The 27,511-nt window shown below is 52.6% G+C and overlaps 1 protein-coding gene across 4 annotated transcripts in view; it reads left to right on the top strand.

The window, feature by feature from the left end:
* The window catches only part of DLG5 (discs large MAGUK scaffold protein 5), a 119,439-nt gene that overhangs the window by 20,919 nt on the left and 71,009 nt on the right, over positions 1–27,511 (top strand). For 2 of the 4 annotated variants that reach the window (XM_038534455.1, XM_038534454.1), the window contains exon 1: positions 5,595–5,751. The exons of the other annotated variants lie outside the window; for them this stretch is intronic. In XM_038534455.1, coding sequence (XP_038390383.1) covers positions 5,703–5,751 — 49 coding nt within the window. In that variant the 5' untranslated portion in view covers positions 5,595–5,702. Of the gene's footprint in view, positions 1–5,594; positions 5,752–27,511 lie in introns of those variants that run through there. 4 annotated transcript variants of the gene reach the window in all.

Raw genomic sequence — 27,511 nt, 5'->3', positions numbered from 1 at the left:
GGGGAGGGGGGTTACTTGCCCAGAGTCCCAAGCTGGCGAGTCAGGGTTTCACCCCTGCGGTTGGCGCTCAGGGGGCACGCCTGCCGAGAGGGGCTGTTAGACTTGGGGTTTTGGCTCTCGGGCCCGCCGCGCCGCGTGGGCTGCCCCCGAGGAAGAGCGCCGGGCGCACGGAGGCCGTCAGCGGCGGGCCGGTTGCCTCTGGAGGCCGCGGGCCCCGAGCCTGGCGAGGCCGGACGGCAGCCTGGGTGCGCGGCTGCGGGAAGGAAGGCGAGTCCCGTTGAGGCGCTCGCCTCCCCGCCCCTCCTTCCCCGCGTCCTTCCCGGGCGGCCCGGCCCCTCGGCCCTCGCGCGGGGACACGAGTGAGCCCGTGAGTCCGGGGTCACCACCATGTGCCGAGTGCCCGCAGGCCCTGAGAGCGGCCCACAGGGTGGCTGCCGCCCGCCACCCCCGATGGCAGCTGTCCTGGGGCCGCGTCCGGCCACAGAAGCCCCCAGGCCGCCGCCTCGCCCTGGCCCGAGGCCTGAGGCCAGGCCTTGGCAGGGGGCGCCTGGCGGCCCTTCCCCGTGGCCCTTCCCCGCGGCCGCTGGCGAGCGCAGGCGAGCGCAGGCTTGACCACGGCGGGGCCTGGAGGGGGGGCGGGCAGGGGCCCTGCGTCCGCCCGCGGGCGCCCAGGCAAGCCCCAGCCCGAAAGGAGAGACCCGGGGCCCGGCCTCGTGACTCGTGCGCCCTCGGGAGCTGCTCCTGCGCCCGTGCCAGGTGGTGTCATCCGGGGGTTGGATTAAAAGATAACTCCGTTGGCAGGAGGAGCGGCCCTTTGCTGCCTTTAACCAGCAGGCCGTGGCGGGCCCCGGGCAGGTGCTCCCAGCACTGCTGCTGGGCGCCTCGGCCTCTCCGCTCGCTGCCCTCCGCTCCTGTCCCTCCTGCGGCCGGGCTGCCCTCCTCAGATGGCCTCTCCGCCCCCTGTCTCCTCTGGGGACAGGTTGTAAAGTCCCCAATGAGCAATTCCACAGGATTCGTTTTCCTTTTCCTCCCTTCCTGTCTGAGGAAGGCAAAGTCCCCTGGAGCTGCAGGTGAAGTGTGCTGGGGCAGAGTAGAGGCGAGGAAACGGAGTCCAGGCTGGTGGGAGGGGGCGGGTGGAGGGGTGCGGGCCCAGCTCAGCCCAGCTGCGCTGCGGTGTAGCTGATGCAGGAGGCTGTTCGGTTCCTCAGGAGCTGTGAGTCTGGGGGGTAGTTGCTCCTTCCGAGCTGGCATGGCTGTGAGTGGTCTCGGGGGCCCTGAGTTGGTGGTCACAGGGCTCCTGAGGCTCTCTGGGCAACCCCAGACGGCCGTACTGCCTGTGGGCAGTGGAGATGAAGTGCCTGCCCCGCGTTCCCGAGCCTTCAGGGGACCCACAGGCAGGGGGGCCAGAATAGTTTGGTAAAATATTTCCAAGCTTCTTCCCATGTTGCCCATCATTGGACAGGCCCTTATTTTGGGATCCCTTCCCTTCCGTTCCCTTCCCTTCCCATTTATTTCCTTCCTTCCTTCCTTCCTTCCTTCCTTCCTTCCTTCCTTCCTTCCTTCCTTCCTTCCTTCAAGTCATTATACCCACTAATAAACTGTACAATAGAATTTTTTCTTTATTATTTGCCTAAACATTTGTTTCATTAGAGGAAAAAAATATTTTCAGAGTATTTTCCCTCTTGTGTAGGTAAAACATGCATCATTATTCACCTATTTTTATTTATTTATTTTGTTTTAAAGATTTTATTTATTTATTCATGAGATACAGAGAGAGGCAGAGACACAGGCAGAGGGAGAAGCAGGCTCCCCATGAGGAGCCCGATGTGGGACTTAATCCCAGGACCCCGGGATCACAACCTCAGCCAAAGGCAGACGCTCAACCGCTGAGCCACCCAGGCGCCCCACTCACCTATTTTTAAATCACGAATAAAGTGGCAATAATTTAAAAAATGTGATCTAGGCAGTGGTATCCTGAATCATTTTATTTTTTTTCATATTTTTATTTTAAACAAATTTCTAACAGTATTTCCGCCCTCCCCAATATTTTGTTTTGTAAATTTTCTAGTACACAGAAAAGTTGGAAGAGTAGTACAGTAAACATCTGTACAGATGTCACCTAGATTCATCAGTGGATAACAGCCTGCCACAGTGGCTTTTTTACCTGGTTACTGTCTGTATAGTCATATACAGTTGTTTTTACTCATTTGCTTGGAAAAAAAAATGGTGGACATGAGGACACCTCACCCCTGAACACTGAAGCGTGTGTCACGTGTGGCCCAGGACGTGCTCCTACATGACACGCCACCGCTATCGCACCCGAGGAATTCCACGCTGATCCAGTATGTTCTACTATGCAGTCCTTTTCAAGTCTCCCCGATTTGTCCTAAACATGCCTTTATTGTTTTTTAAAAACTGAGCCTCTAATAAACACGTTGTATTTGGTTGTTATGCTAATGTTATTCTTAAAAACCTGGATTATAAACTTGATTATCAGTGATTGACATATCTTTGTTAGGGCGCCGTGTTGTAACACAGATGCGTACGTATATACATTACTCATCCGTATCCCCTAGGCAGTCTTAGAGTTCTGGAAACTTGGGAGGGGCCTGGGAGATCTGCCTTCTTCTTCTTCTTTTCTTTTTTTTTTAAATGGGATCTGTGGTCTGAACATTGGAGAGACCTTTCCAGTGTCCCAGTTTGAGGTCTGCATATGGGTTCTGAATTTCTTAGGTTTATGAAATTTGACACCTCCAAGTCTGGACATTTTAAACTGTCCCGCTAAATTCTTTTAAGTACCCAGGGCTCAAATATACCATTGCCTGGAGTGTTATAGGTCATTTGACGTAAAACAGAGAAAAACTAGTGGTGTCTTCTATAAAGCTCAGAACCTCCTCCTCCCCCCCTCCCCTTTTAGTGTGGGGTCACTGGCCTCCTTAGCTCTGGACACCCTCAGAAGGGCTGATTGCTGCAGCAGCGGGGAGGGACGGGGAAGGTCATCTGCCTCCCCTCCCCCGGACTTTGCAAAGCCCAGTCCAGGAGGTGAAAGGGAAAGAGCAAGGAGAGGTGCCACGGTGGCCAGTATGGTTCTGCCCTTATGGAGCCAGGCCTCTCTGTTGGCCCGAGGGTCCTGCTGTAGGTCTCCCTTAGAACCGAGAATGAGTCCTCGATTGGAATCGGTTGGACTGGTTTTAAGTCCAGCTGTGGGCCTGTCTCATTCCTTTCCCTCCTGAACCCTTCATCCACAATCCAGAGGGTTGTCATGAGGTTTCCAGAGCAGAAGTTGAGTGAGTGCTTTGAAATTGCAATGGAAGGAGGTGGGCCTGCCCTTGAGACCGTCCATGGCGGGGTGGAGTGCTCTGGCAAGTGCATCCCCCTGGAAACTGTCAGAGACGGGTGTTAAGACCAGCTTGCTCTGGAGAGTGGGGGCGTGGGAGTGTGGGGGCCAAATGCCAGAGAGAGGAGGGCAAGAGTAGGGAACGGTGATGCCCTAGAGCAGGAAGGTTGCAGTATGTGCCCATGGGAGGAGCTTCTGGGACAAGGCCCGGCTTGAGTCTTACTGGATGCACACGGATAGAGAAGAGGTATAGCGAGAGTCAGGGAGCAGAAAACAAGAAGACCCCCTGAAAACAGACCGGCAAGGAGAAGGCCACTTTAGGACTGTGTTTCGAGGAAAGGGTTACTTGGGATTATGACTTGTTCTTTCTACCCTATCTCAGAAAAAAAAAAAAAAAGAAGCTTTATTCTTTGCTGACAATAAAGCATGCACATTCATGTAGAAAATTCAATTAATGAAGAAGAAAAAGGAAAGGCACACAGAATCCCAGAGGCAACCCTATTAACATTGTGCTGGGGGAAAATGGAGCTTTGATTGTATGCCAAGCATCGTGCCAAATGTTATCTCGTTTCATCCTCGCAGAAACCCTGGGAGGTAGGTACTTTTATTATCCCTGTTTCATGGGAGAGGAAAGTGAGGCACAGAGAGGTTATAGAAGGTGCCCTGAGTCACACAGGACGTGTTTGAGCTGGGATTCCCGGCAGGGGGTGGGCTTCAGAGTCACCCTGGTGACCCCTCTGGGACACTGACCACCCGACCACCCACCCCTCTGGGACACTGTCCTTGGTGTGCGGACATCTGATCAGTTTGTATGTGCACACGTCGTGTCCTTCATTTTTTTTTTTTTAAGATTTTATTTATTCATGAGAGAGAGAGAGGCTGAGACACAGGCAGAGGGAGAAGCAGGCCCGATGCAGGACTCGATCTCGGGACCAGGATCACGCCCTGAGCCAAAGGCAGATGCTTAACCCCTGAGCCGCCGAGGCGTCCCACAGCGTGTCCTTCTACACATGCAGGCTACTATCCAGATTCTCAGTTTGTGATGGAAACTCTAACCACCATTCAGTGGTGCAGACGGATGGGCATGGCAGTGCTGCACCATCTTCTACCCCACAGTGGTCTGGGGTTTAGAAACAGGGATTTTGGGGTACCTGGCTGGCTTAGTTGGTTAAGTGTCTGCCTTTGGCTCAGGTCATGATCCCAGGGTCCTGGGATTGAGCCCCATGTAGGGCTCCCTGCTCAGTGGGAAGTCTGCTTCTCCCCCTGCTCCCCCCCCCCATTTGTGTGTGCTCTCTCTCTCTCTCTCTAATAAATAGTCTTAAAACAGATTTTGCCTGCTTGCTGTAGTTGCCTGAGAAATAGAGAAATCACTCTATTGGTATTCTGATTGGTAGACTGGATCCAAGATGGCCGTGTTAGGAGAGGAGACTGGGGGGGGCTCCCCAGCTCAGGCCTAGGGGGTAGGTGGGATCTAAAGCTGTCCCCCTCCCATCTGCTAGAAATAATGTTTTCTCCTGGGAGAATTGGTAAACCAGGTAATGGTGTCTGTGGTGATTTCTAGGCCACAGGGTGTGGCTCTTCTTTGGTTATTTTTTACTTGGCCATCTGAGCTTCCTCAGACTTCTGTCCTTCTGCCCCAGGGCCTGGACCATCCACAGCTGGTACATCCAGGGACTGGCCATGGACTTGGCACTTCACAGCCAGGAATCGCTGCCCTGTGAGATGTGGGATTGGCAGATGTTGCTTGCCTGGGGGCAGGTACTCCTGGAAGCCTTCCCCGCCGCTGGGGCAGTCCTTAGAGCAGGAGCCAGCACCCGGGCTTCCAGGGGCGCCGCAGGCCCAGCCTCTTGCTGCCTTATTTTCCCAGCTGTGCAGTGGGCTGATGCTTCTGCTCCTGCTGCTTACCAGGGTTATGGGAGGCGTAAGGAGCTGGGGCGTCAGGGAGATGCAGCATCGTTGGGGAGCTCAGCCCCACGGGGGGGGGTGCCTTGTCCTCGGTGTGCGTGCACTTTCCTTCTCTCGCCTTGCTCTGGTACTGGAGGCAGGCAGGCAGGCAAGGTGAGATTTGTTCATCCTCCATTCAGAGTGGGCTGTTTGTGTGGTCACGTGACCCGCACACCCGGGTCAGAGGCAGGGCTGGAAGCAGGTGTGGCCTCCAGACCGGTGCCTAACCCTGCCGCACTCAGCACACTGCTCTTGTCACTCGATGGTTCGTGTTCCTTCACCCAGTTGCCCAGTGCTGCATTCAGTCGGAATAGAGAGCATGAAGCCAGGGCTCCAGATTCAGCTTTGTTTGCCCCGCTCTGTGGCTCTGGAATACATCTGTGGGTCGTTTATTTGTCCACGGATTGTTTATTGAGCACAGATGCTTGCCTGGTCCTGTGGGAGATGCCGGAGCAGCAGACACGAGAAAGGTAACACCCTGGTCACAGAGAACTCGGTCTTGTGTGGGCGGCAGCTCGTAAAGAGTCCGCGCTGATACAGTGGGCAGGTGCAGTGTCCCTGCAGAGCAGGGTGGGGCTCTGGGAGTGCAGACATAGGCAATCCTGACTCTGCTGGAGCCTCAGTTTCCCCATCTGTCAAATGGGTGCATTGGACTACTTGATATTTGGCATCCCTTCTGTCTTTTACATTCTGTGACTCTTCATGAAAGGAGTGTCATCCTGGAGGTGAAGACCCACCTAGCGTCAACCAGAATTTTATGTTTAAGGTGCTCCCAAGTCAGATAGAGAGGAGTCTCTTGGGTTCTATATCTCTTTTCACAAACAATTACTCATTCCCTGATGGGCCAAATACATTTGTTTTGTATGGCCAGGAAATGTTTTTCACACAAGTTGGTTTGGCTTATGGCTGTGTGTTGGTGCCAGCAGGCTGCTTATGGGTCACCGGGTAGAGAGGGATTGAGGGCACGTGTCAGATGTGCTATTGTGGATCTGAGCCAGGACCGGATGTGATTCCATTGGCTGGGGTGTCCCATCCCTGGTTCCTAAGGCCTTATCTGGGGCTCGTGGGCTGTGAGAGGTGCTCACTGTGACCTTGAGTCCCTGAACCAGGCCGCAGCAGGGGGCAGGGCTGGGACCAGGTTTGAAGGACCGGGAGGTTCCAGGGACCCTGTCTCCCTAGGGCTTCCTCTTTCTGGGCCTCATCCTTGGAAGCTTGGCCAAGGTTATACAGTCAGCAAGTGGTGGAGCCAGATGCCTCTTGAGTCTGTGTTCCTGCCTCCTGAAGCTCCTCAGAGAGTGAGCTTTTCAGCAAACCAGTGTCTGATTAAGACAAAGCACCGAGATGCTACATCTTCATTTGGGTCCAAGGGCCTTTTTCATGGTGTCCTGTGGAGTGATGTGTAGTGGGGACCAGAGGGGAACATGAGTATAGAGAATGAGCTGAGGGGAGTTCTTTTCTCTGCTGTGTGAGCACTAGGGGGCAGGAGGGCGGGAGGGAAGGAGAAAGGTAGGAAAGTTAGCTTGCCCTGTGTGAGTGGGCCGCCCGGGGTGGCAAGGATGTACCTTCACTATCTTCACAGAGTGGAGATACCCGGACTCTCCCCTCCTTTCCTCCCTGACTCCCTCCGGTGTCGCAAGTAGTACTGGGTGCTGTGGGGATGAGAGAGGTTAGCTAAATCTTCTTCCTTAAGTATCCAGTCCTGTCATCGGCAGGACTGGATACTTAATTTCTGGCCTGGTGCAAGTTGAATATGCAGGGCCCCTGCTCATAAATCACTAAGAACCAAGGCGAGGACAGTGGAGCATGAAGCTGGGTGTGGGTTCGTGAGGCTGCACGGGCTGTGCACCCTGACGCCGGCCCTGGTCCTCAGCCTCATGGGCAGAGCCTGGCTGGCAGACGGTGGTTAGAACCATAAGCAAGTACAAGCAGGTCATGGTAGGACAGGAGATTTCCAGATGGAGGGATGGGGAAGGCTCCTTGGAGAGGGCGCCTTTAAAGCTGGACCTGGAGGGATGGCTGGGGCTCTGGTGGAGGTGGTGGTGATGGTGGAGGCAGAAGTGTGCCCACGGGCAGGGAGTGATGAGCACGTGGGCCCGCAGCCTGGCTGGCGGGCTGGGTGGGGGTGGGCAGCAGTTGGGTCCAAGACTCTCCAATGCCAGCCTGCAGGCAGGCTTTATTCTGCAGCCAGCGGTTGCTGGGAGCTTAGAGATGGCACAGCTGGGCTCTGGGAAGTGCTCTGGGGATTGGTGCTCGCCACCGATATCCCAACATGTGCGAATGGCTCTGATGCTGAGACACTTTACATTTGTTATTCTCTTAATCCTCCCGGGCCTTTGCAGGTGAGGAAGTAGAGGTGCAGACAGGTGTTAGGTACCTTGCCCGTGGTGGTAGGTGGTGGAGCTGGGACCCTAGAGACTCGAGGTGAATCTGGGGGCCAGTGAAAGCTTTTGAGCTCTGAGCGATGCCTGGGTGGTGGATGTGGGCACCTGTGTGGCTCTCGTTGTCAGGAGTTCCCAGCAGCTGAAGATGTTGTGCAGTCCTGATGGGTGGCATCTTGCTGTGGCTCAGGGGCAGCAAGGGTGGGGGCACCCCATGTTGAGAAGCAGCTTGCCTTTCTCATTGGTGGATCCTGCCGCTTGTTATCTCCTGGTTTTTGGCCCCAGTCTGCCTCTGAGTTTCTCCTTTTCCTCCTCATCACACTTTGGGCACGTAAAGACGGTAGTCTGTTCCTCCAGAGCTTTTATTTATTCCTTTTTTTGCAACTTTCCGTTCTTTCCTCTGTCCTCCGTTTGCTTTGGTTTTATGCTGAGTGTGGTGGTTCAGGTGTGGCTAACAGCTGGGAGAGATGGGATTGGCTTTGCGTGTCTCAGCAGGCGCCGTTGGCTTTCAGATCTTCCTGCACTTTTCAGATGCTCGTTATCTTTGGTCTCCACCTGCTGGGGGCTGGTGGTGCCCCTCTCCATCATATGTCTACTGGACTGTGTCCCTACACATTTCCGAGCATCCTCTTGGAAGACTCTACTCTTCTACCTTGCACCCCAAGATTGTTCATGTGACAACTCCTCCTTGTGAGCACCTTTCTTCTTTTGCTCCCAGTGTCAGAGGACCTAATGCTTATTGTAGAGGGACAGAGATGGAGGTGAAATAGCCTGCAGCTGACCCTGCCTGACCCTTCCTGGGTTTGGACACTGAATCCTACAGTCTCCCAGCCTGGCAGGTGCTTGGTAACTTGACACTGTCCTGCTAATTGTCTCTTGAGGCCACAGTGAGCCCTTGTCACCACCCATCTACCAGGACCGTGGTCCCCGACTGGGCCAACTGGTTGAGCCACTGTTCTGGGCACTCATGGGAAACAAGTGGCCTTTGTGGTGAGCTGGTGGACAAGAGTGGTCCGTCAGCATGGGTGAGGTGGCTGCACACGCAGGCCTGCGGGGCTGGGTGGGGCCCAAGGCAGCCGAGTCTGAGCTGGGAAGCCCACAGTGGACCTCATTTCCTTGATGATGGGGGTGGGACACAGAGTTGCAGGGACCACTCCTTTCCTCTTCCGGTTGCTGTCGAAGACAGTGTTCTCTGGTGGTTTTCTAGTGACTGAATCAAGAAACTTCACGGGTTCTTCTACCTGACATAGGCCTGGGAGGTCCCCTGTAGGTTGTGACCCTTCTTCATGGCAGGGTTTTTACCATGTCTCCTTGAGATGTCAACAGAGGAGAAATGAGACTCTAGGAGAGTTGAATGTTTCAATTTGGGCAATTCTTTCTCAATTATCTTGAAGGAATCTTTCTAAACTCCCCCACCCAAACGCAAACCCCAAACATACCACACATTTCAAAAGACCACACACCTCAAGGGAACTTGGTAAACATGAGGTGACGTGGTCTAACTGGGTTGAAAGTATGAAACTTGTGGGGAAGATGTATTTAGTAGCAGGCGCTGGGCTGGACATCCTCAGAACTCCACTTGCCCCACAGGCGCCGATGCAGAAAGGTGAATTTGGGCACACGCCTCGCTGTGTTTTGAGGCTATCGGACGAGGCTCCAGTGAATGATCTTACTATGAAAAAGTGGCTGGCTCTTCAAAAGGTTTCCAGAGGCACCTGGTGGCTGGCTCGGTTGGTTGACTATCTGACTCTTGGTTTTGGCTCAGGTCATGATCTTAGGGTCCTGGGGTCGAACTCTATATTGGGCTCCCTGCTCAGTGGAGCATCTGCTCCCTCTGCTTCCGCCCCGCTCCTTGTGCGCTCTCTTTCCCTCTCTCTCTCTCTCTCTCTCTCTCTCTGTCTCTCAAATAAATAAATAAATAAAGTCTTTAATAAGAATGTTCCAGAAGAATCAGTATCATTAACTAAAACTGCATCCAACAGTTTTTCTTGATGGACATTAGTAGTAGTTTGAACTTGCTCCTCTGATTCCATTCAGATGGGACTTCTGCTTTTCCTGTTATTGTAGGTTTTTTTGCCCCCACCCCTTGAAACTTTTTTGTTTTTTTGCATATTCTTTCATAGTATTTCCCTTCTCAGGTCATCTGGAGGCAAGATGTGCTAACACAGTTGGGCCGTGCTCGCAGGAGCTGCAAAAGGAGGGGCCCCGTGAGGTCATTTCTCCAGGACTGTGAGGGGCTGAGCACATTTTATCTTCTAGTAACTCAGCCGGCTCTTCCTGCACTTTGCGTTTGCTCCGTCCTCCTGGTGCTCCCAACTGCCCTCCCCACCCGCCTCTCCCATCTTTGATGTTGTCGCCGTGGACAGAAAGCTGGGAAAATAAAAGAACAAGTTGTAGACTTAGAATGTTTGCCCCCAAGGAAAGTGCATATTTGCACAAAATCCTGTCTGACAGTTTCCATTTTAACTAAGACGTTGGGGGCCCAGCAGGCTGTAGGAAATATGAACATTGGCGCTTCGCTGGGCTGCATGCTGATGGGGGCTCCCTGGCTGAGCCCCGTCTGTCACTTGAGATCTGAATTTTTCCGATGAAAATCACTGGCTGGCCATGGGCGACCATCGCCTGAGCTGGGAGCACGCGTGCTGCGAGTGGTTTAGGAGCCTGCCTGTCTGCCCCTCAAGGTCTCTTTCTTTGTTTTTCTGAAATGTGATGAAAATGGAACGTGCTTTTAAAAATAGATATTTTCTAGAGGTGACCTGGCTGGGACTTGGTTGCGGGGTCTTCTCCCTTCTGCCCCGTGAGTCCTTTATCTTATCTCAGCTGATAGGATGCTGGCAAGGGCTGCTTGTTTTTGCTTTTGTTGTTTTATAACCCCCTTTTTATTCATAATAGTCTTTCCAAATATATTCCTTTTTATTACTTATTTATTTGCACACAGCCTGAAGATTCTGTAGAATTCCTTAACTGTACTAATGTTTTTTCCTTAAGAATAATTTTTTTTTCTGATTATCAAAGCAATGCTCAGTTAAAAAAAAAAGCGGGGGTGGAGGGGGGAGGGAAGATCCCAGAACTGTAACAAGGTAGAAAGCCTGAGTTCCCTTAAACCTGAGTATCTGCTGGGAGCAGAAAGGCTGGGGAGAAAGGCTCAGTGGCCTCAGACAGTGGTCATGTAGGTGGGCGAGGCCGTTCCGGGGATCATACTGTGACTGCTGAGTGGGTGTGGAAGGGCAGAGGGGTTTTGGTTTAGAGGCAGCTCGGCCATAGTTAAAGGGTGCAGGGCTTGGAGGTGGGTGCAGCTGAATGATCGAGGGCTTGTTCCTTAATTTTTCTGAGCTTCAGGGTCCTTGTCTGTCACTCGGGGCTAATTGCAATACCTCTTTGCTGGAGTGCTTTGAGATTTAAGTAAAGATTACAGTAATTTGATGGTCTCTCATGGCTGGCGCTGTGCTAGGTGTCTGTACTGGAAAAGGTAGCCCAGAGTCTGGCACAGTAGCAACTGTATTGGTGCCATAACAAAGTACCCCGGACTGGTCGGCTCACACCACAGCTGTTTATTGTCTCGCAGCCCTGGAGGCTAGAAGACTCAGATCAAGGTGTGGGCAGGGTGATTTCTTGGGCCACCCTCCATGGCCGTAGGTGAGTGTCTCCTCTGTGTCCTCGTGGGTGTGTGCTCACACCTGTGTCGATTTCCTCCACTTAGAAGTTTTAGGGCCCACCCTACGGACCTCACATTAATCACCTCTTTTACCCTCTAACACAGTCACATGCTCAGGTAGTGCGAGTTAGGGCTTAAGCTCTGAATTTTGGAAGGGACACAGTTCAGCCTTTCCACAGCGGTTATTTCTATTATGCACGGTTCTGTGGTGATGAGGGGCCCTGAAGCTGGCCTTGGCACCGTCTCCAGCTCTCACTGTGACCTGGTTCGACCAGACCTCCTCTGGACATCTGTACCACGTCAGGGCCGGGCAGTCCAGGGGTCCTCGTGAGCTCTGAGGCAGCTGAAGGTAACTGGAAAATGTGGATTGAGCACTTATTCACACTTACCGTGTGTGGCTTGTGCCAGGGTTGGCGACAGCAGGCACGGTGGTGCAGACCTGGGGGTGCCCTGTCCACGGGAAGGGGGCTGGACGTGTTCGCTGTCAGGGCTGCTAGCAGATGGCCAGTGGACCAGGGGCCAGGAGAAGGCTGGGATCTTTGGGGGCTGCTATGCTCTGGTTTCATTTGCTGTGCTCTGTGGTTGTGGATGTGGATTTTGGCTTTTCCTCCCTTGAAATATTTTCTCGTTACTCAAGATCTTACTTTCTCTCCCGAGGGCTGCCTGTGTGCAAAAGATAACCCACATCCCTTTGTGCATTTGAAATACTTTCTCTGATTTCCTCCCCCGTTTCCTGAGGTCGACTTGGGGCACTTTGAAGACCCTGTGTGGCCAGATTTTGCCTCAGGGGGGTGGGGGAAGCTCTTCTTGCTGCATTTGAGGAAAGAATGACCTGAATGTTAGAATGTGAGATTGGCTCTGCACTCAAGTTGAAGGTAAATGGGAGCACTAGATTGGCTGAAATAGTAGGTGTGAAACTAGAACATGATGGAAGGAAGCCTTTGTTACAGGGGTTTTTAGGAAGAAAGATGTTTCTTTATTTGGTGGGAGTGGGGTGGCTGCCAAGAGGAACACTCACTGCCTGAGTGTGCTGGTGCAGTGTGTCTGTGGCCCTGGGTGTTGTTTAGAAACTCCCCACCCCTGCCCTGGCTGTGAGCATGTCATACCTGAGTGCATTTCTGTAGACGAGTACGTGCAGCTGTTCTTCTTGTAATACAGTGTAAAAGGTCCCTGTGGTTTCAGGAATGGGTTCTTTCCACCCACTTCTGGAGGCCACCTTTTCAAAATCCACACAGGGTGCTGGGTAAGTAAGGGGTGAACCTTCCTGTCTGGTGTCCCCTTATTCTAGAGGAAGGGTGCATAAAGTGTTCTAGGGCTCTTCTTCTTCTTCTTTTTTTTTTTTTTTTTTTAAGATTTTATTTGTTTATTAGAGCGAGTGAGAGAGAGAGAGAGCGCGCACGAGAGGGGAGAAGGGCAGAGGGAGAAGCAGGTTTCCCTGCTGAGCAGTGAGCCCAGCATGGGACTTGATCCCAGGACCCTGAGATCATGACCTGAGCTGAAGGGTTTAACTGACTGAGCCATCCAGGTGCCCCTCCTAGGGCTCTCCTTGGATAGGAAAACCATCTGCTCTGGTCTGGGCCTCCCAGAACCCCCTGAAGGGCCAAACCCTTCTTTACATTCTCTGTTTCTCAGAGCCTCAAAAGAAAAGAATACGTGGGAGATCACTGTTCTTTTATTTACCTCTGAGGGCCCTTTCGGTCCTGGTCCTTTAAAGAATGTTGAAGAAACAGATTGGATCTTAAAAGATTTCATTTATTTATTCATGAGAGACACAGCAAGAGAGAGGCAGAGACATAGGCAGAGGAAGAAGCAGGCTCCCTGCAGGGAGCCCAACATGGGACTCGATCCTGGGTCTCTAGGATGATGCCCTGAGCTGAAGGCAGGCGCTAAACCGCTGAGCCACCCGGGGATCCCCCAGATTGGATTTTAGAGTTAATTCCAATCTGCCCCACAAGTAAGCTTGTGGGGCAAATAAGTAAACAGAAAAAATATCTGTCAAATAAATAAATAAAATATTTTGAAAAAATTTACAGTAAGCTTGGTAAGAAGTGAGCACCATGAAATAGTGTTTTTTTTTTTTTTTTTTTTTTTTTTAATTATTTTTTTTTTTTTTTTTTTTTTTATTTATGATAGGCACACAGTGAGAGAGAGAGAGGCAGAGACACAGGCAGAGGGAGAAGCAGGCTCCATGCACCGGGAGCCCGATGTGGGATTCGATCCCGGGTCTCCAGGATCGCGCCCTGGGCCAAAGGCAGGCGCCAAACCGCTGCGCCACCCAGGGATCCCTTTTTTTTTTTTTTTTTTAAGATTTATTTATTTTAGAGCAAGAGAGCATGCAAGAGCAGGAGAGGGAGAGAGAGAATCTCAAACGGACACCCCCCCCGAAGTGTGGGGGCCCTAGGTAGGGCTTGATCTCACGACCCAAGTCCAAATCAAGAGTCAGACACTAAACCGACTGAGCAACTGAGGCACCCCCCCAACCCTTTTTTTATTTTTTAAGATTTTATTTTTAAGTAATCTTTATATCCAGCACAGGGCTTGAACTTCTGACCCTGAGATCAAGAATCGCATACTCCACCAACTGAGCCAGCCAGGCACCCCTGAAATAGTGTTTCTTGTCGGATTGGCCCTTAGGAATCACCCAGTGCCTTCCCATCATGCCCTCAGCAGACGCAGCTAATCCATCATGGGCTCCTTTCCCGACAAGCGCAGGTGTGGCCTCAAGCTCTTTTAACACGGTACTCTGGGCAGTTGTCACGAGACAGGGCAGTTCCTCTGCGATGAACCTCTTGGCCTTATCTGGTCTAATCCAAGCTCATCAATTCTGATGGAGAAACCAGAGCCAATCAATGGCCTTACTTAATTGGCAGAGCGTTGTTGACCTCCGGATGACCACACCAGACGTTTCTTTGCCTTCCCTGCCCTACCCCAGTGTTTGGTTTGGCAGACCAGCCCCTCTGGCCACTTTCCTCCCCGTTGCCGTCTAGAAGATTTCATTCTCTTGTTCCTCCTGTCCTCCTGAATGGCCTCTGTGTCTCTTCCAGATATTTTTATTCCTTCTCCTGTTCTCACAGGGTGTCCATCCCAGAATTTTGTCTGTATGTGCCTAGAACAGTACTTTCTGTAGTTGCCCATTATGAAGTCTAGATCTGGCCCTCCCTTGTTACTCCTTTCATTTTTTTAAAAAAGATTTTATTTATTTGTTCGTGAGAAACACACAGAGAGGCAGAGACACAGGAGAAGCAGGCTCCATGCGGGGAGCCCGATGTGGGACTCGATCCCAGGACCCCGGGATCACGACCTGGGCCAAAGGCAGATGCTCAACCCCTGAGCCACCCAGGGATCCCCTCCCTCAGTTCTTTCTTAGCCAAGGGCTTCATATTACCAGGTAGGGACTGTGAGCTGGTCACACGTTCTCCAGGCATGATGGGATGACTCCCATGGGGACTGTATTAGTCTGAAACTGTCCCCAAAGATTTGGATAGCTATAATACAGAGAGAGATAAAGCTCTTGCCTTTTTTTTTTTTTTGAGACAAAATACATATAAAAATATTTACCATCTTAACCAGTTTTATGTATAGAGTTCAGTGGTATTAAACATTCATAATGTGCTACCATCCCCACTTATCTTTATCTCCAGAACTCTTCATCTTACAAAACTGAAACTATACCCATTAAATGGTAATTCCCCATCTCTCCCTCCTCACTCCAGCCCCTGACAACCACCACACTCTACTTTTTTTTTTTTTTTGGTTTTTTTAAGATTTTATTTATTTATTCATAAACAGAGAGAGGCAGAGACACAGGCAGAGGGAGAAGCAGGCTCCATGCAGGGAGCCAGATGTGGGACTCGATCCTGGGTCTCTAGGATCACACCCCAGGCTGCAGGCAGCACCAAACCGCTGCGCCACCGGGGCTGCCCTACTTTGTCTCTGTGATTTTGATTACTTTCAAGTACTTCATATCAATGGAGTCAAGCGATATTTGTCTTTTTGTGACTGGTTTATTTCACTTAGCATAATGTTAACACTCTGTTGTAGAACATGTCTGAACTTTCTAGCTTTTTTTTTTTTTTTAAGATTTTATTTATTAGAGAGAGAACACAAATGGGTGGGACAGAGAGAGATGGAAAGAGAGAAAATCTCAAGCAGACTCTGTGCTGAGTGTGGAGCCTGACGTGGGGCTTCATCTCACGACCCCTTAGATCATGACCTGAGCCAAAATTGAGTTGGATGCTCAACTGACTGCACTACTGAGGTGCCCCTGAATTTCCTAGCATTTTAAAGCTGGGTCACACTCCAGTGTATGATGCCCCACATTTTGCTTAGCCATTCATCTGGCAGTGGACACCCATGTTGCTCACACGTTTTACAGATGTGATTACTCAGCTGTCAGCATAGCTGTAGGAATATTCCTTGAGACCCTGCTTTCAGTTTTTTGGCATATATGCCCAAAAGTGGATTCAATGATCATGTGGCAAAACTATTTTTAATTTTTTGAGAAACTGCCATACTAGTTCCACAGTTGCCTGCATCATCTTACCTTCCTACCAGTAGTTTCATGAGGGTTCCCATTTCACCACATTGTCACCCACACCCTTTACTTTCTGCCTCATTGATGGTAGCCATCCCAAGCAGTCCAAAGGAGTATCGCCTTGTGGCTTTGATTTGCATTTCTTTAAGGATGAGTAATGTTGGGCAGCCCGGGGGTGGGGGGGTGGGGGGGCGGGGGGGGAGGGGGGGTTTAGTGCCGCCTTCAGCCCAGGACGTGATCCCGGAGTCCCACCTCCGGCTCCCTGCATGGAGTCTGCTTCTCCCTCTGCCTGTGTCTCTGCCTCTCTCTGTGTGTCTCATGAATAAATAAATAAAATCTCAAAAAAAAAAAAAGGATGAGTAATGTTGAGCATCTTTTCATTTGCTTGTTGGGTGTTTATAGATCTTCTTTAGAGAAATGTCTATTCAAGTATTCAAGTCATTTGCCCCCCCCCCCCCTTTTTTGAGAGCAAGAGAGGGAGGGAGGGAGGGGCACCTGGGGGTGGCTCAGTTGGCTAAGTAAGCATCTGTCTTCAGCTCAGGTCATGATCTTAGGGTCCTGCAATTGACCTCCACAGCAGGCTCCCTGCTCAGTCTGCTTCTTCCTCTTCTGCTTGCCTCCCTCCCCATTCATGCCCTCTCTCACTCTCTTAAATAAATAAAATCAGAGAGAGAGAGAGAGAGAGAGAGCTGGAGGTAGGAGAGGGACAGAGGAGAGCAAGACTCTTAAGCAGGTTCCATGCTCAACAAGGAGCCTGACTTGGGCTTCGGGGCTCAGTCTCACGACCCTGAGATCAGACCTGAGCCAAAACCAGGAGTCAGATGCTTAACAGACTGAGCCACCCAGGCATCCCTCATTTGCCTATTTTTGAATCCGATTTTTTGTTTTTTGTTTTTTAGTTATTTATTCATGAGAGACACACAGACAGGCAGACAGAGGCAGAGGGAGAAAAAGGCTCCATGCGGGGAGCCCCATGCAGGACTCGATCCCACAACCACGGGGTCACGACCTGTGCTGAAGGCAAACACTCAACCACTAAGCTGCCCAGGCGTCCCAGAGAGAGAGAGAGAGAACTTTGTTTTACGAGTTCTCTATATATTCTGATATAATCCTTTGTCATATATGTGACTTGTAAATATTTTCTCCCATTCTGTGGGCTGCCTTTTCACTCTGTTGGTAGCACCTTTCAATGTGTAAAATTCTTAAGTTTTCATAAAACCCATTGTGTCTTTCTCTTTTTGTTGCCCATGTCTTTGGTGTGATATCTAATCATTGCCAAATTCAATGTCATGAAGCCCTATATTTTATTATAAGAGTTTTTTTTTTAATTTTTTATTTATTTATGATAGTCACAGAGAGAGAGAGAGAGAGGCAGAGACACAGGCAGAGGGAAAAGCAGGCCCCATGCACCGGGAGCCCGGTTTTTCTGTTTCTGCAAAAAAGTTCATTGGGATTCTGATAGGGATTGTGTTGAGTCTGTGGACCCTGTTGGGTAACACTGGCATTCTGACAAAGCCCTTACTTTTTATTCATTTCCTTGTGTTTGTTGTTGCAGTGTGGTGTTTTGAGTAAGTACTGGAAAAGGAGGACTTTCTGGAAGAGAAGAGGCTGGCAGTGAAGAGAAGGAGTGAAGGCGACTGGGGAACAATGCACAATGTCAGGGAGCAGGGGACCTTGGGTCTCTGGGGCAGGTTCGCATTTGTGAGCAGTTCCTTTCCAGTTTACAAAGCACTTTCAGTGTCTTTTATTTTATTTGCTGGCACAACAATCTGTGAGATACAGATAAAGACTTCTTACAGCTCCGGTGTATAGATGAAGATACTGAGGCTCAGGAAGATAATTTGACCCTTTAGTAGGTGACCAACCCAGGGAGAGCCCAGATCCATCCAGCTCCTGACCCTGTGCCCTTTGTCCGGTGCACTGTGCACTCAACGTGGCAGGGATCTTGGTAGGTTCAAACTCAGCAGGAATGTTGTGTGGAGGGGGAGGTAAGCGGTTCTCCATGGTCTCCGAGTCCTGGGGACCCAGCTTGCTGGTCAGTAGTTTTCAAGGCACCATGCAAAGCCGACAGGGAGGGTGCTGTTGATGCTGCTGAAGGGAAGGAGGCAGAGGCAGCAGCTCGTCGCTGGTGAGAGCAAGACGTTTCCTCTCTGGCCTTTGTGGGCTGAGTGTCCCTGAGCTGTGCGGCCTGGGTGTCACGCCCTTGCCTACTCTGCCACTTGTGCCTGAGACCTGGGCTCTTCCCAGAGCCATCATTCCCTCTGGCTGACTCTTCTGTGTACCCTGATCTGAGATTAATGGGCAATGGCCATTTGGAGGATGACGTGGGATGAAGGGGACGGTGGGAGGGAGACATTTTGCCGACTTTGGCATTCAGTGTGAGCACTAGAGCCTTGAGCAGGTTCCCCAAACCCCGCTGGTTCATACTGTTTGCTGCCTTCTAAGTCAGGATGGAAATGTCTATCTGGCTCATTCCAGAGATGGTGGTGGTCTCCCTTGGGTGGCCAGAGGAGTGACCAGGTTGGGGGCGTTGAAGCCAGGAGCAGAGGACAAGGCTGGCAGCTGAGGTGTGGCAGAGATGACTGGAACCATATTTCTCTTACTTCTCTTCTTCCCTCCTGCTGTTGTAAGGATAACCTTGGCCACAGTGCCAGATGCTGGCTGATACGCTGCTCTCTGGCATTGCCCCCCAGTTTCTGACTTGTCAGTTGTGACTCCTAGGTGTGTTGTCAGGGGTTGGCTGCTCACACCCTCTGCTGTCCACTGGATCAAGGAACTGGTGAGTTTTGTCTCTTCTGATCTTGGTGGAAAGGAAGTAATCCAGGGCTAGTGGTAAGATCCACCGCTTAGTGGCTTTGTGGATGTGGGTGAGTTACTGAGCCTCTCTGAGCCTGCATTCACCATTCATTCATTCATTTATTCATTTGAGAGACAAAGAGCACAAGCAGGGGCAGAGCCTGAGGGAGAGGGAGAAGCAGATTCCCTACTGAGCTGGGAGCCTGATGTGGGGCTTGTTGATCCCAGGACCTGGAGATCATGAGCGGAGCTGAAGGCAGATACTTAACCATCTGGGCCACCCAGGTGCCCCATGCATCTCACCATTTAGAAAACAAGTTAAGAATCCATTTTTCACAGTGTTGGGATGATTAAATGAAACAAGCCATATAAATAGTACCTTCGTCGTGACAAGTACTTAATAAATATTAGCCGCTATGAGCAGTCAGAGTGTGGTTGTTAGTACTCTCAAGAAAAGCTTGAGCCCAAACCTGTAAGGTGCCTCGTGCTTCTTGGTGGCTTTCCCTGTCCCTCTGACATGTTTCCATCAGTCCCTTTGATCCCCAGGGAGGAGGTGGAGTGCAGGTACAGTTTGCACTTGCTCTTCCTCTCCCTGAAACAATCTTTTTTCAGCACTCTGCACTTCCTCAGGTCTCTGTTCAAATGTCACCTCAGAGAGAGCCCCCCCACATTGTACCACAATAGCCACCTCTCCACCCCACCCTGTCACCCGCCCTCTGTTTTACTATGCTGTATTTTTCTTCATAGCATTTCTGACTTGATGTAGTTTGCATTTGTTTATTGGTTTAGTCCTCTTCTTCCACCCTGGCTCCTGTGAGCTCCATGAGAGCCGGGACTCTGTCTCTCATCCTCTGCTGCACCCCCAGGACCTCCTAGCACAGCGCTCGCTGAGAGGCTGGTGAATGAATTGGCTCTGTGTTTCCCCAGGGCAGACATGCCTACCAAGGGGTGGTGCCTAGTGCGGAGCGCCCTCGCTCCATCTCTTGAGGTGTGCTGACTGGTGCCCGTGTGTAGGTAGGTGGTAGTGAGGATGCTGAGGAGGTCGGGGCGGGCTGGAGGTGTGCCAGGCACACAGCAAGTGCTCTGGCTTGTTCCATGTGACTCAGAACATGAGACCTGCAAGGAAGGCCAGCGATGGATGGGAGTTGGCCATGGCCAGACAGAATGATGGAAGAGGGCAAAGGGGGCCTTTTTTTTTTTTTTTTTTTTTAAGATTTTACTTATTTATATTAGAGAGAGGGAGAGCACGAAGGGGGCACTGGGCAGAAGGAGAAGCAGACTCCCCCACTGGGCAGGGATTCCGCCTTGGGGCTCAATCTCAGGACCCCAGGATCCTGACCGGAGCCAGAGACAGATGCTTAACCCACTGGGCCACTCACGTGCCCCGGGGTGCCTCCTTATCCCAGACACGAAGAAAACAAAGGCACAGGGCTGTATTCAGGTACTGGGAGGGCACAACCCGGTGGAGGGGAGGCAGCAGTAATGAGAGCTAGGGTTTATGGAGTGCTTGCCCTGTGCCCGGCTCTGCCCTCGGGGCGTTACCTCTCTTTACTCATTTGGCTCATACCCATCATTCTTCCTGCTTTATAAACCGAGATATGAGGCACAAAAAGTGGAAACCACTTGCCCAGGACCACACAGCGCTTGTGTCGACCCCGGCAGTGGTGCAGGGCAGCGCGCTCCAGGTGTGGTCTCTAGAGGAGGGAGCCTCTTCTCCCTTTACTGAGAAGTGGAGACGGAGTCCCAGTCGAGAGTGGGAGGGAACTGGCTGTGCCCCGGGCCTTGCAGAGAGCTGCTTCGTGCCCGTTGGGACTCGTGGTGCTGGCTAGAAGTTTATTCCAGGGCAGATGTGCCGCAGCGAGCTGTCCATCTGCGGCACCGTGGGGGCTCGGCTGCCCCACGGGTGAGCTGCTCTGGTTTCCTGTGCCCTCTTGCTGGGTCCTCCCTGTTGCTATGACAAGGCCACGAGCTGTGGTTTAGGGGATGCTGATTGGGCTCCGTCACGCTTGTTGGTGGAATCATTGCATTTAGTAGGAGACTCTTAACACCTGTCCTGATCCTCCCCCTGGCCCCATAAAGACTAGCCTCCCAGGGAGCCCAGCAGACCCTGCTTCGGGCCACGTCCTCGGTGCAGAACTGTAACCCAGCCCCTTTGGGTGATGACAGAAGAAAACGGCTTGTTTTAGTGACAGAAAGCCAGAAGTGAGAGGTGTTCCCACCTGGTGCCAGGTTGTGATGGTCCCAGTTCCTCCCAGTATTCCCATCCTGGAGCTTAACCTCTGACAGCAGGATGACGAAGAAGGCCTCCAGGAGCCTTTCCCAGCTGATGAGGGGAAACAAGCTCTCTGACGGCTGTTTTTAATCTCTGGAAACTCAGCAAACTTCCATCATCTTGCGCCTTGGGGGCGGGGAGGACTCAGGGCCTGACAGGGAGAGAAAGGATCCTTAATCTTACTGAGTGATCGGTTCCCGGCATGCGTGTGTTTTTTTTTTTTTTTTTTTTTTTTGCGTGTGTTGTTTTGCCTACCTTTTCTGACTTTAGCTTTTGGGGCAGTTGTGGTGGGAGATGGGGCTGTGGATCACAGATGACAGCACTGACAGTCTGGGAGCTTCCTCAGGGTGTAGCTCAGTTCATCATCTCACAGATGATTCCAGAGTCCAGTGGGAGGGGGTCAAGGAATGAGCTGAGAGCCCCGCAGGCACCCTTCACCCCCCCCCAACCCCGCACTTCTCATTTGCACACTTAGCTTTCCGCTTAGCTAGGAAACGGAACACCCCCTTTCACCTCTGAAGGATGGGCTACTGGTTCATTTCACGTCCTCAAAAAGGGAGAAATAAGCACCCTTACTATGATATTTTAGCAAGTTTTTTTTTTTTTTTTTAAGATCTTATTGATTTATTTGACAGAGCGTGAGAGAACACGAGCAGGGGCGAGGAGCACAGGGAGAGGGAGAAGCAGGCTCCCCGCTGAGCAGGGAGTCACATGTGGGGCTCGATCCCAGGATGCTGAGATCATGACCTGAGCTAAAGGCAGACGCTGAACCGATTGAGCCACTCAGGCACCCCAGCAAGTTCGTTATTCTTGTTCCGAACTTTGCAGACACTACTCCAGCTGTATCACTGGGGAGACTAATGCTGTCTTCACTTAACCAACTGGACACTTTGGGGGGTGGATTACGCACACCAGGGCGTGCATCTTCACCTGACCCCTAACAGCAGGCCTTCTGTCTGTGCATGTCAGGGAGAAGGTGATTCCCCTGTCCTGAGGCAGGCATGCGGGTGCAGGAAGCAGGACTTCCTTCACTGCTATGCCGGGCTCTGGCTGCTGCTCCGTTCCGGGACCGTGGTCACCCCATACCTCTCTGACAGGCTGGGGCTTGACAGCCTCCTAGTTTGGGTCTCAGTGTCCACAGCCTTGGGCCATATTTTTAAAGGGAAGGCAGCTGAGGCCCTGGGGAGGGGCGTGACTGCACTGACTTGTGATTTTGCAAGAGGGGTCTCAGCAGCGGGGGGGTGGGGGGGTACCCTGCCAGCAGCTCCTGTGGTCCTCAGAAACGGGGAGGTTCTCTGCACAGCACACTGCACTCCTCACACTCTTGCCTCCTTCCTCATGTCTCCAACTCCCAGAGTCGGTGCCTCTTGCATGAGGGTCCCTGAGCCCTGGGACCTGCCTCTGCCCTGGGCATGGGCATGGGTGTTGGGGCGGGCTGGAAGCAGCAGTGTATGTCAGGGTCATGGAGCTGTGGCTCCTCTCTTTCTCTTTTTTCCCAGGTTTAGCCCCCATCCCTGGCTCAGCAGTGCCATCTCAACAATGCCAGATGAGTGTCCTCTTGGTGGGGGAAGGAGGGCAGAGAGGGATCAAGCCCCTTCTGGGGGTGGGAGGGATCCAGGCTGGAGGGCCCCGGGCAGGGCTGGCTCTGTTCTGAGACTTTCCACTTGCACAGGGGGACAGGCTCTGCCTGTGTTTCTTCCAGGCTGAGTTGGCTTCTCAGGTGCTTGTCAAGGTCACTATCCTCCAGGGCCAGTGCCAGGCTGCTTCCTCCATGAAGCCTCCCCTGACTGTCCTTCCTTCTTCAGAGCCGGGCAGCAGTGTTGGGCCTAGGGATCAAGAGTGCAGCCTTTGGGTTAAACTGGGCTTGTATCTTGTCATTCCCTTACTGGTTCTATATCAAGACCTTAAGCAAGTTTCTTAATTATCCTAACCCTTAGTTTTCTCCTCTGTAAAATGGGCCTGTTGACAGCCTCAGGGTTGTTTTAGGAGTTTACTGAGACAATGCATGCCAAGTGCTTAGCACAACTTGACACTTAGTAGTGCTCAGTGTCTATGAGCTGCTATTGTTATTGTTGTTATTATTATTATTATTATTATTATTATTATTAGTGAGTTCCCTGTAGTCTGGCAGCCTGTCAGCCTGTACCGCTTGGCCTTGTCACTGTAGTGCAGCTGTCAGTTTCGCTAGTCAGAGGATTGGGAATGGCAGTGTTGGAAGGTCCGGTTTGCCAATAGTGGCAGCAGCTAGCACTTGGAGCACTGGCTGTGCAGGTGCTGTTTCAGGCCCTGTTCACATCAGCTCCGTAGCGTCCTCTATTAGGTAAGCACTCCTCCGAGCCCATTACACAGGTATGTGGAGGCAAGGAGGGGCCGAGTGACTCACCTGAAGCACCTGGCCAAGGGGCAGAGTGGGCAGGCTGGCGCCCATGTGGCTGTCCTCGTCGTCACCGCCTCCCTTGACAGCTGAGCGACCCTGGCTCAGAGGGGCAGGGACTACTGCCGAGGTTGCCCAGCAGCTGGGGAGCCTCTTGAGCCCCTGGCTGGCCTTTTCCCAGGCCTGGCCCCGGGGGCCTCGTGGGGCTCAGGCTCGTGTTAGGAGCCTGATGGGCACATGCAGGTCAAGGGAGCGCTGGGGTGCTGTCAGCCATCTGTGCCCGGCCGTGGTTCCTCAGGGGTGAGCTGGGGGGGGGGGGTGGGCTCCAGGGCGGGGCAGGTAGCTTAGTGGTGACAGCGCCTCCCGACCAGAGCCCCCGGGCACAGCCGCCGGCCTTCGCAGGTGCCCGGTGAGCGGAGCGGGGTGGGCGCGGCGGGCAGCGCTGGGAGGAGGCCCGTGGGCAGGCCCTAGGCTGGCAGAGGTGCCCTGGATCCTAGTGTCCCTGGGAGGAAGCGTGAGCCAGCGGGGCCCGTACGAGCTCCAGGTGAGGGGAGCCAAGCGCAGGCTGCGGGAGGCGGCCTTGGAGGACTGGGCCATTCCGCTATTGCTCGGGTGATTTTACTGGAAGTTCTTTTGAAGTGGTCTCGGTGACCCACTGGGGCTGAGTCACAGAGTAAACGCAATTAGCAGGGGCTGGGCTCTTGGGAAGGATGTAGAGCTTGCGTGGGTCTGTTTGTGGCTCTCGGGGCCCCTGCCGTCGCCTGCACTGGCTCCCACGGCTCCCGGCAGCCTTCGGGCCCTGCCTGCTGCCCCACGTCTCCTCTGTGTGCTGGGGCGTTAGAGCGGCAGAGTCCCAGGCCCCCCTCGCCTGCCCACATCGGAACCCATCCTCTGCTCGGGTCTCCCCGGTAGTCCCTGTGCCAGTAGAGGCCTCCCTCGTGTCCCTCTCTGGTTACGCGTCCATGCTCTGCTCTCCTTTCCTGGACGTGTTTCCAGATCATCTGACTTCTGGGTCCTCTGAGGACCTGTGCACAGGCTTGCCTGAGTTTGTGGGAGCGCCCTGAGTGGCAGCGCCCTGCTGTCCTGTGGGGGTGTGGGAGGGCCCATGGGGGCGTGGGCAGTGCCAGAAGGGGAGCCGCGCCGATTCTACAGGCCTCGGCAGTCTGGGCCTCTCCGCCAGGTGGAGCATGTGCCTTAGGCTTCAGGGCACATGGGGTGCAGGTGCCTTCATGGGGGGCTGAGTGGTGCCTTTGAGATGAGACTCCTGTTGGCCTCCAGATTCGATTGTGAAACCCCAGAGGTAGATGACGCCCGACACCCGCCCTTCAGAAGCCACCGGCTTTGAAAGGACACCGCGTGACTCTGGGAGGAGAGTGACTCCTCTTGCCTTTTCCCGACATCCTGACCACATAGGCTTTTTAAGACAACAATAGTAGCAGAGACAAAGCATGACCAAGACAAACGTCGTCTTTGGGCCTTTTTCTCCTCCTCTGAATGACGTCTGAGGCCCTGGGAACGTTGTAAAAACTGGGCCCCATCCAATTTTGATCCCTCCCTGCCATTCCCCAGCGCCTAGGAGCCCTGCCAGCCGACTCGGGGGCGGAGATGCCCAGAGATGCAGATAGAGATGTCACGCCGCCCCCAGGTCATGCCCCAGAACCTCGGCAGGACTTCGGGGACTGGAAGAACAGTGTGTGGTTGGCCAGTTGACTCCCCCAGCCAGGGAGGGAGATGGGGCGGAGAGAGACAAGGATGTCTGCCAAGTTTAATTAACAGTGGAAACTGGCCATGGGGGAGGAGAGAGACGACTTGATGAGGAGGGGTGCTTTACTGGAAGATGGGGCTCTGCTGGTGCCAGTAGTGAGGGAGAAGCAGGGCGTTCCCGCAGGGAACGGCGGTGCCGCCAGCGCGATCGGGGCCCGGCTCGGATCTGGGGGTGTGAGTGGGAGGGTTTAGTTGTGTCTCCTTTTCCAAGGAGGCATCTTTCGAAAATAATCCACCAACATACCGGCTGGCTAGCCTTCCATTAACGTAAAGAAAAAAATAATTAAGAAACCGTCCATTGAATTGAGGAAATCGGTGTTGCGTTGACGTGTTTGTCCTTGAAGACACCAACGGAGTGCCTGAATCGTATCCGACCTTACTTCACGGGTCCTTATGCAATGCTTACTGTTTATGGTATGGGAAGAGAGAGGATTTGAGAAATTCGTGGCACTCATTGTTTTATTGAGACAAAAATGCAGAAATGTTGAATGGACAGCACAATGAATCGTGTGGGCCGAACATGAAATACAGGAGGTATTTCGTTGAATGTTGCTATTCATTTTTTTTGGTGGGATCAAGGAATTTCAGGGCTGCATGGGATTTTCTGGTTCCTTCTCCCTTGGAGTGATGGGCAGAACCCTCCTGAGGCCTCCCTGCCAGGTGGGCGTGGGGCCTCCGTGAAGTGAGTGAGGGCGTGTGTTGAGGGGGCCCCGCCCTCCCCAGCTCTCTTGAGACCTAGCCAGCCCTGACCGTTGGGTGCCCCCACCCGAGGCTTTCTAGAACACCTGCCTGCCATGTCCAGTCCTGCTGCCAGAGGCTGTATGGCACAAATGGATCCCTTTGACAGCCCCATCTGAAGACCGAGCAGCTGTCTACGCCCTAAGTCATCCTCTTCAGTCCATGCTAAACATCCACAGGTTTTCTTTATTTTAAATAAACTTTTAAGAGCCTTTTAGATTCACAGCAAAATGGAGGGGAAAGCACACATATCCCCCCCTGAGCCGACAGGTGCACAGCTTTGCCCCCTCTCATCATCCCACGCCTCAGTGGTACATTCGTGACGATTGATGAACCCACACTGACACGTCGTTATCACCCAAACGCTGTAGTTTACCTTAGGGTTCACTTGTGGTGTTACACACCCCATGGGTTTGGACAGATACATAATGACATAATACCCACAGGTTCTTAAGAGAGTCTCAGAAAATTTGATAATGAGGCCACCAGTCATGCCTGGCCACTGTCCTAGTTCTCGCCGTTACCAAAGTCCCTTTTCCTTGGTTTTTCTTTTTGTTCTCTGCTTTCATCTCTTTTTCTGGTGGGCATGCCTGCTGGCTCCCCTGCACACCCCCATCTCTTCATCCCTTCACCGTCCCTTCGGAGAGTGTGCAGGTAGACAGTAAGCAGCTGAGTTGTGGTAGGAGAGAAACCTTCAATCTGGCCCCCACGTTTCTGGTCCCGGAGCCCTAGAGCTCATGAGTTCTTGGCTGCTTTTCCACATCAGGGCCCCGAGGCTCGTTCAAAGGCTTTCCTGCAAAAACCCCATCTCTAGTCACCACTCTGCCCGCTGCACACACCTCTTCACTCTGTAGGGCTTTCGGTTCCAAGGGCAAAATACTGCATTCCGGCCGTTGCCTGGATTTCCTTGACCTCCACCTGTGCACGTGGTGCTCTTCTCAGCTCCTGAGGTAGTCTTGGAGGCGGTTCTCCCTCTAACTTGGTGTCACCTGTAGTCACAAGCAAAACATGCCATCAGGGGAGAGTGTGACCCTAAAATAAGACGGGAGAGAGGACCTTACAAGCCGTCGGCTGAAGCTCCGTACAGGCCAGGGAGCAGAGCTCCGGAAAGCAAACGACCTGCTCAGTGTGACCCAGCTCCTCCTGCGTAGACGAGAGCTGGTTTGGAAATGGGGTTTCTTCACCCAGAGGTTACACTGGTGCCCAGGTGGGTAGCCTCCTGGCTTAGAAAATGCTCATGTTCAGACTGAACTGTGGTGTGGTACGGTTGTGCCTCTAACACCAGGAGTTAACATTAAGTGTCGGCCAGAAAAGGGGCACGTGCTGCTCCTTGGCTTTGGTGACAGTAATAAGGGGGCAGTCCCTGACCACATTAGTAAGGACCGAGCTGGAATACATTCAGACCCGAGAGCAGAACAGTCGAGCAAAAAGAACACATAGTTCGTAGATGTGTAACTTCTGCTCTGTCGCTCTCTGCATGGATGCTGGCATCAAACTGATAAAGACCCGGAGGAAATCCCCAGACCCTGTTTTAACCTGGGGCATGTTGCTCCCTTGCTAAGCTCTTCCCCAGTCATCCTAAGGAGAAGCCAACTGATTGGCTCCGACTGTGCGTTAGATAAGTCTCCAGGGCAGGTGAGGTGAGAGGCCCCGCAGAAATACCACAGACTAGACCCTGCTGACCACCCCTGCCTGGCCCCTTACGTCCGACTTCTGGTC

This window comes from Canis lupus, chromosome 4 (genome assembly GCF_011100685.1).
Source record: "Canis lupus familiaris isolate Mischka breed German Shepherd chromosome 4, alternate assembly UU_Cfam_GSD_1.0, whole genome shotgun sequence".
In the NCBI taxonomy this organism is placed as follows: Eukaryota; Metazoa; Chordata; class Mammalia; order Carnivora; family Canidae; genus Canis; species Canis lupus.
Note: the sequence above shows the minus strand (reverse complement) of the source record. Positions and strands in the feature narration are given on the sequence as shown.